Source organism: Elaeis guineensis, chromosome 7, assembly GCF_000442705.2.
Source record: "Elaeis guineensis isolate ETL-2024a chromosome 7, EG11, whole genome shotgun sequence".
NCBI lineage: Eukaryota > Viridiplantae > Streptophyta > Magnoliopsida > Arecales > Arecaceae > Elaeis > Elaeis guineensis.
The window spans coordinates 94,616,574-94,625,306 of record NC_025999.2 but is presented as its reverse complement, the minus strand read 5'-3'; the positions used below and the strand labels follow the sequence as shown (position 1 = coordinate 94,625,306).

Sequence of the window (8,733 nt, the reverse complement as noted above, 5' to 3'; positions counted from 1 at the left end):
ATGGCTAGCCTTACCTAGAAGACTAGTGTGCAGGTAGAGAAAACAATATGCAACTTCATACACCATTAAAAGTTTAGATAATGATGATAAGCCACACCATCTACTCCATTCAATACCACAAAATCATGTTCAATTTTACGAAAAAATCATGTTCTGTCAAAATATACCAAAATCAAGATCAAGCTGTGGTTTCAAGTCTGAAAACAAGAAAAAGTCTTGAAAACTTGAGGGCAACAAAATTGAAGACTATTAAGTTGAAATCAGTATACAATGGACTAGGAGTTGTCAGGGAGACCAGCAAAAGAGCTAACTGATTTTGCTAGGAAATTTAAGTTTTCCCAAAAGAGAAGTACACCATTAGAATGTAAAACTTCCGAAGAAAGTGATGTCAGGTAAGAGGCATTTTGTAAAATATTCCGTTTGCATATTTTTATTTTTTCTTCTTTCCACCCTTTCGAGATTTTGATGGCCCTGCATCTGACGTACTCACAGACTCCTGTTTCTTAGTCCTTCCATGGTGTTTGGGAACCAACTCTGCAATTTGGAGCATCAGCTGCTTTTCTGTAATACATCAACAGTATATCAGTGTCGATGTCTTGAGAGTTCTACCTCTACCAAATACATCACCTCAATATTGTGAAGAGTTCCACATATGCAGCAATTTTGTTGGCAAAGACTGAAGAAGAAACTACTAACCTACAATTTTGGTGAAAAGAGCATCCCAACTTATCGGACAAAGTGGTAACTGCAGTCCTGCTGTCATTCCAACGCCAAGTATTACAGCAAAGTTAACATGCATGACTTTGGATTGGCCAGGCCAGGCCAGCCTTATGCCCTTATCTCAGTCTGCATCCCTCTCCACTTGCAAGAGGTCTAGGACCAAACCCTAGTGGGGGCATCCCCACCATATTCCTCAAAAAAGACTTTGAGTTGGGTAGAGAAGCTGAGCTAAAGTGGAAGTGATTCAAGCCAATATATTTTTAAAGTGTTTGCTCATATTCTTCAAAGGTGCTATGCCCTCTATGACCTCTAGCCTCAGGGCCAGGTATAGGTAGATCCAAATGTAGGCACATACTAAAACATCTCATAGTTTGTAACAGTCAAAAAATAAAGGGCGATCATAAATGGTGGATTTTTTTCCCCTCCTGAAAGTCAAGGTTACAAAGCTTCAACAAAAGGTTCGCTGATTGTTCCCTTTCTATCCTCTCCTTTAACCAGTCTTATCTTCCTCTTCCTCCTTTTTCCCCTTTCACTTTTATAAGAAGGCTAGCACTTATCATACCTTCAGAGGGACCCTCCTCACTACCAAAAAAAAGAGGGACCCTCCTCCCTTAGGCATGCACAGTTTTGTTAATGAGAATATGCAAAATATACAAGTTTTGTATAACACTTATCCTGAAACACATATGGGAATTTTGCAAACAAGTGAATTTTTGGCTTATGTTACACATGGCTAGCATTGAAGATAGCCCCAACCTTTTAGCATTTTTCTAGTTAACTCCACTCAAAAAGTTTATTTAGCAACAGCATTCAAAAAAACTATCATTTATGATCTGTTCACTTATTCTGAAGATTCCATGCATCTAAAGTTCACAAACTTCTCCATACCATCATCCCCTAGCACTAGCAACAGCATGGAAAATTGCAGTACTCTCAACGCTTAGACAAATGAGGAACAAACAACTTGACGAATATACACCTACTCAAGTTCCATAGTTATTTTGATTTTTTTTAGGTATTACTCATAAAGCCTATGATTTTTTTTTTTTTCAAAAGCAAAAATAGATGATCACTCCTTTCAAAGGTCACAAGGGAGAAATCTGACATTTGTTCCAAAAGTTATTTTATATTTGAATCATCTTGAATAGACCTTGATGTGCACATTGACTATAAATCTGTATATCCAGACATCAAATGATTGCCCAAGATAATCAATGACAAATGGCTTATAGAAGTCCTTGAACTTCTATACTCTTTTTGTGCCTTAAATCTTATCAAAGACCTTCTATAGCAATTATAAATCCCCCTAAATCTTTCCAATAGTAATCCCCAAATGAAATTATGATCCTCCATGATGCCCACATCCAACCTTCTTTGATGTTAGTTTCATAAGAATTCTTACTTCATCTAAAATGCTTGCAACAACAATGGTAGCCCAAATATATAAAGCACAAATAAAAAAAGAAAATCTTGCTCATCTAATATCATATATATATATATATATATATATATATATATATATATATATATATATAACAATACTCTATGGAAGAGTATTGTAGTGTTGCCAACTTAAGAAGCCAAAACCTTCCCAACACGCCACGTGTCAACTTAGAATGAAAGAGGAGGACTCCCGAAGGAGTCCTTTTCCTCTCTTCGACCGTCGAAGCTTCTTTATTCGGCAGCCGCACCCTCTGCGGCCCCATCCTATCACCGTCCCCCCTATTCCCTCCATTGGCCCGAGCGAACTCGAGCCCCGCAGCTCCGCACGAGCACCGACGAACCCCAACCGCCATCCAAGCTTCCCTATTTGGCCGCTCCAAGCCTCCCACCGCAGCCATCGTCCAAGCTTCCCTATTCGGCCGCTCCAAGCCTCCCACTGTCCAAGATATCCCTCAGGTGCTCTCTTTCCTTCCCGAGGTCGGGGAGGAGAGGCGAGGAGGGTTGGTGGTGCCGGAGCTGGGGGAGGGGCGGTTGTCGGTGCTCGCACGGAGCCGTGGGGGCTCAGATTCACCTAGGTCGGGAGAGGGAACAGGAGGGGACGGCGACGGGGCGGGGCCATGGAGGGGGGGAGGGGGTTGGTGGCACCAGAGCCGGGGGAGGAGAGGAGAGGGGGTTTGGTGGTCACACAGAGCCGGGTGCAGTGCGGGCGACGGTGGGGGCAGTGCGGACAGCTGCGACCTCGACCTCCACGACGGGGGTGGGGGAGGCGGCAGGAGGAAGGGAAAGGAAGGAAAAAAAAATAATTTTGAGAAAAAAATATTTTTGAAAAAAAATTATTTTATAAAAAATATTTTTTAAAATTAATAATTTATTATTTTTTTAAAAATCTATTTTGAAATGAAAGAGAAGGAAAAAAAATATTTTTTGGGTGATGCAAGACAGACGGTTCGTTCCGATGACATTACCGCGGGATGGCGTCGGGTTCCGCAACCGCGCTATGGACCTACCGGACTCTGACCCTAGGGTGAGGCACTAGACACGGGGCATCGAGCCGGAGCAGATCTCCGTCTCCCTTTCTGCCACCCCGGACTCCGTCTGGATCTCATGGATCACAAGTTTCTTATTTCTCTATAATTTCGTTGATCTTTTTTCTTATTTTTTTTGTTTGAAGAAATGATGTCAATTTTTATTTCCATATGATTTTACTTAGATTTGGATGGTGATTATTCTGTAAAATATGACGTCGTATTATTTTTTTTGGAGGGGGTGAAGAAGTTGAAAAAATGATTTGGATGGTATGAGATAAAGAATGAAAGCAATTTTTGTTTGATATCACAAAAAATAACATTATTTTATGATTCTTGATGATAATTTTAATGGTGAGTTAGTACTTACAGTACATGAATTATCGAACATCACTAAAATCTGAATCCAGAACAACAGTTTCTGAAGAAGGGGAGGAAAAAAAATAATTTTGAGAAAATATTATTTTAAAAATTATTTTTAAAAAAATATTTTACAAAAATCATTTTAGAAAAAAAATTATTTAAAAATTATTTTTTAAAAATTATTTTGCAAAAATCATTTTAGAAAAAAAATTATTTAAAAATTATTTTTTAAAAATTATTTTGCAAAAATTATTTTTTAAAAAATATTTTGCAAAAAATATTTTTTAAAATTAATAATTTGTTATTATTTTAAAAATCTATTTTGACCTTTTTCCTTAATTTTTTTTTTGTTCAAGAAATGATGTCAATTTTTATTTCTATATGATTTTACTTAGATTCGGATGGTGATTATTCGATAAAATATGGTCTCGTATTATTTTTTTTTAGGGAGGGGAAAGAAGTTGGAAAAATGATTTCGATGGTATAAGATAGAGAATGAAAGCAGTTTTTGTTTGATATTACAAAAAAATATCATCATTTTACGATTTTTGATGATTATTTTAATGATGAGTTAGTACTTACAGTGCATGAATTATCGAACATCACTAAAATCTGAATCCACAGCAACAGCTTCCAGCTAATTTTGAACCCCTCCAACCTTTTGTTTTTAGTTTCTGTTAGTCTTACATTTGTGATGTGCAGGAGAGAACGTGGAAAAAGAAAATCAAACAGAAGAAAATAGAGGAGAGGAGAGGACACGTGGAGGAGTTGCCTTACCTTTTCTATTAGGAGAAAGAAAATCCAACAGAAGAGAGAAGAGGGGAGAGCATGTGAAGGAGGTGCCTTCTCTCTTTATTAGGAGAAAGAAAATCGGGCAGAAAAAAAGAGAGGAGAGGGGAGGGCATGTGGAAGAGTTGTCTTACCTTTTTTATTAAAAGAAAGAAAATCGAACAGTTTGATTTTAATAAAAAGAAGCAAATCTTTGAAAAAATATCCGGACATGTCTGAGAGAAGGATTGTTGCCTTACCTATTTATTAGGAAAGAGAGAGTTACATAATTTGAATGAAGAAGAGATGGCTGTTCGAAAAGATGATTTAAAAATGAACAATGGAGTTGTTAAATCCGAGTCATTTTTCATTTTCATTTTATACCTATTATTTATATATATATATATATATATATATATATATATTATCAGGAGATTGAAGTGTTTGGACAGAGCAGTAGAGGAAGAGAGACTGAGAAGGCCAGCAGAAGAAAGAAGGAAGAAGAGTTGGAGATCAGAGGAGAAAAGGCAAAGAGTTTTGTTGATGTGATTTGGGAAGAGTATTCAAGTAAATTTTTTTTCTCATTAGTTTAGATTTTTTTTCTCATCAGTTTAGATTAACTATTATGACAAATCATAAAGCACTAAGACTTTCTTTAGATAAGAACATCATTTGACGGATATTTGGATGGTTGCTGGTGCCGATGCAATAGCCATCCAGTCTCAATTAAATGAGGGTCTGAGAATTGCTTGGATTATCCAAACAACCTTCGGTACAATAAAAAAAAATTATTAGAAAGGATAGGGTTGCTACTGCGGATGCAGTAGCCGTTCGCTATCAATGAAATTAAGTTCTCAAGGTTGCTTCAATTGGCCAAGCTACCTTCTGTAAAGGAAAAAAATATTTGATAATTAGGAGAGAAATACCGTTGGTTGAGGGATCGGGAAGAAGGGAAAAAAATAGAGAAAGAAAAAAAAAGTAAACGAAAGATGGAAGAAATTTATATATAATTTTTTTTACAATATCTGAACAATTAAAAATAGGACAACAACATCTAAAAAATTATTTTTGTACATCCAGTCCTGCGCAATGCGTGGGTCTTCGACTAGTTATGCAATAAAAACTTGAGTACAGCAAAATTGGATTAGTTGAGCAAGACATAGAATTGTAAGTGTATGGACCTCTGTTTTGCTAAGCATAAAAAGGATTATCCTTCTTAAGAAATAAATAGGTAGAAAACCGAGATTCTGAAGTCCTTACTTGTACCAATTGCAGGATTACACAGAGACCCATCCTCCCTTTTCAGCAGCACCCTGACCCTCCCTCTTTGCATGAAGTCTCGAGGGTATGCCTTATCCAACTGCAAGCATGTTAACATGACCACATGTAAACAAACTAACATGATCTACAAAGGCAAGATTGCTGGAGATAGAGGGATACAAAAGGAGGTGGGAAACTGAGAGACCTCAATGGCAAAGGGAAGCTTGAGATAGTTGCAACAATCACCAATCTCAATGCAGGTGGGGTTCTCACATGCTTTTGCAACACTGATTCGGCGGCCTTGGGCAACCGTCTTTTTTGAGTTTATATAGATGGGGTATATTACTGCCCATTTCTTTATATTGAGCATTCCATCCATCCTTCACCAGCTGTTCCCTTTCTTCTGGAATCTCCTTCCACAAATTACCTGATAAATAAATATATCCGTTTGAAATCAATGCGTCTGTGCATTTAAATTTGGCTAGTATCAGAGGGAGGAGGTAATCTTATATGATGTCTACCGATAATAATTTTAGAAATCTAGCATTGAACCAGGCTAAACTGTTTGTAATGAGTCAAAATCGAAAGTCCATCTTTGAATCTCAAAAATAGTCCAAGAACACAAAAGAACAAGAGGGAATATTTGATATATACGCATGAATTTAGGCCGAGACAAGAAGTTCTTTATCTTATAATTAGCATCTTTACCCTCTAAAAAGATCATAAACCAAGAATTCCATCCCTTTGTATTCCACACAAACCCGAATAATAGATGAAAGTAGAAGAACGAAACATAAAGTAATACAAAACCGCGTTGTTTTAAACATTTCCACGAGCACATAGTTCATTCTTTGATCAAATATCGTGATTCCACAAAATTAGGAAAAAAAAAGACCCAACTAAAAGCATCAAGCACTAGATTACGTCATAGATCCCCGACCCTTCCTCCATCTCTTGCCGCATCACCATCTCAATGATCTCATCCAACTATAATCGTAACAAATAATAACAAAAAAAAAAATCTTCCTTTAGACTGGATCAGCCAGCAATTGGATCGGAGAGGGATCCCACCAGATTGGGGTTCCCTGATCCCAGGCGACCCTGGGCAAAGAAGGGACGGTGAGAGACAGGCACTTGAGGTGAGATCAGATCCGATACTGATCTTTGACGGAATAAAGATCGGGTAAAGAATTAGGTTTTTTTTTTCGGGGGAGGGAAAGAGAGATCTTACTCGTCGGAAGTTACGGCCGTGCCTCGTCGGAGCCGGCGCTGCAGCGGAGGCGGATGATAAGCGTCGTATACGAGAGAGAGAGAGAGAGAGAGAGAGAGAGATTCGAGAAACGATAGCGGAGGTTGGAACCGGGTTGTGCCCCTTGAAGCGTGGTTGGGTACGACATTGGGATGGAGTGGGAGACCATATTTCTCCGAGTATGCATAGTTTCTACAGAACAATAAACTGAAATAAGAATGCCAATTGATTGGGTTGGCACGATTACTTGATATTGGATGAGAGTAGCATAGATCAGATCCCGCCCTCACACCAATTTCGCCCTAGCTTTCTCAAGCCTAATTCAATAAATAAATAAATAAAATAAAAAATAACTTAAAAGTTAATCCTAAATGCAATAAAAGATTTTTTTTTTTTTGATAAAGTAGGAGGGTGACCATCCAGCAGTTTATTTCAAAGTAGGTTTCTTGCATCATAGCAGGAATGAGATACATGACTTACAGAAACGATGAGACGTCATTTCGTGAAACCAAAGTATAATCAAAAAGACCGGTGATGGCTATTTAGAAATTTGATGTATTATTTTAAAGTTACAGAAGTTCTGACTCGAGAATCAGCTCAAACTCATGACATTTTTCTTCTTTAGAAAACAAGAATTGTAATTGAAGAATTAGCTTAAACGGCCTCCAACAAGCTTGGTACCTATTTGGCTGGCTGACTCTATATTGACTTCTAAATTCTTAGGTGATGAATCAATATAATACTTTTTTCTACAGTGTGTATGAGCTCAGGCAAAAATAAAATCAAAATCACTTGTTCCTATCTGGTAGTTATCAAAATTATGAATACCCAATATATGAGATCCATTTTAATCATTTTTATGGTGCATTTTTGTACACAATCCACTCTTGGCAGTGTTTTGATTATTTTCATTCTACTTGTAATTAATTGGTTGAAAGTTAATTCAAGCAAATTGATCAACTCGTGTCGAAACTTCTAAGCTAGCTGGGTATCTACAAACATGGTAAGGACTCAAGGTTTTTGAAACATAAGATCTTGATAATTTCAATGGATGGTTGAGAATAAGATGAATTGGTATCTAGGTTTATAAAGAACGGAGATATTTCAAATTTTAATTGGTGAAGATCCAGTTGTCTAGGTAAGATTGAGATATTTCAAATTCTGTTTTTGGAGGCTTTTCTCTCTATTCTTTTCTAGAGAGAGAAGCTTTGAGAAATACTTTTCTTCTCCCATATCCTCGAGCACAGAGCACATCTTCGACGAATCCCTTCCCCTGGAAGCCGGCCGATGCTTGCTGATCATCGGGCCCCTCTTTCTCTTCTTCTCTCCCCCTTCCTCCTTCTCGCCCTTGTTCTTATTCCTTTCTCTCCTCCTTTCTCTTCTCCTGCTTTTCTCGAGGACCGGTGAGGCCATCTCCAGCTTTCTCCGACAAGACCATCTCTGGCGATTTTGCTTTCTCTTCTTCTCTCGTTATCGTTGGAACCCTCCATGTAAAGTCACTCACCCACTTCTTTGTGATCCGATGAGGCCATCTCCTTTGGTGACCGTCGGCCCCCTCTTTTTTATTCTCTGTGTTTCGATTCGGACTCTTGTTTCTCCCTCCTTTGATGGTTAGCACTGGGCCCCTCTCTTTCCCTCTCTTCTGCCTCCTCTCTCCCTCCCTCCCTCTCTTCTCTGTGTTTCGGTCCCTTTAATAGATCTTTCTCTCCGATGGACGGCAGACAGCGGAAGGTCGGGCCCCCCTTTTTCTCTCTCTCTCCCTTCGCATGTCCCTTTCGATGGTGGACCAGTCCTCCCTCTCTTCTCTTTGTGTTTGGGTCCCCATCGGCAAGTCCTTCCAATGGATGACGGATGGCGATAGGCTGGACCTTCCTCTCCCTCCTCATGGCCGGCCATCACCCCCTC

The 8,733-nt window shown here is 38.6% G+C and overlaps 1 protein-coding gene across 1 annotated transcript; it reads right to left on the bottom strand.

Moving 5' to 3' along the window:
• Nucleotides 1-224: 224 nt before the first annotated feature.
• LOC105048359 (signal recognition particle 19 kDa protein) lies at nt 225-6,952 on the bottom strand. Its single transcript, XM_010927657.4, has 4 exons — nt 6,811-6,952; nt 5,785-6,006; nt 5,580-5,679; nt 225-561 (listed from the first exon to the last, which is right to left on the bottom strand). Exons 2-4 carry the CDS (start codon nt 5,956-5,958, stop codon nt 431-433), a joined length of 405 nt encoding a protein of 134 aa, XP_010925959.1. The 5' UTR covers nt 5,959-6,006; nt 6,811-6,952; the 3' UTR covers nt 225-430.
• Nucleotides 6,953-8,733: the final 1,781 nt, after the last annotated feature.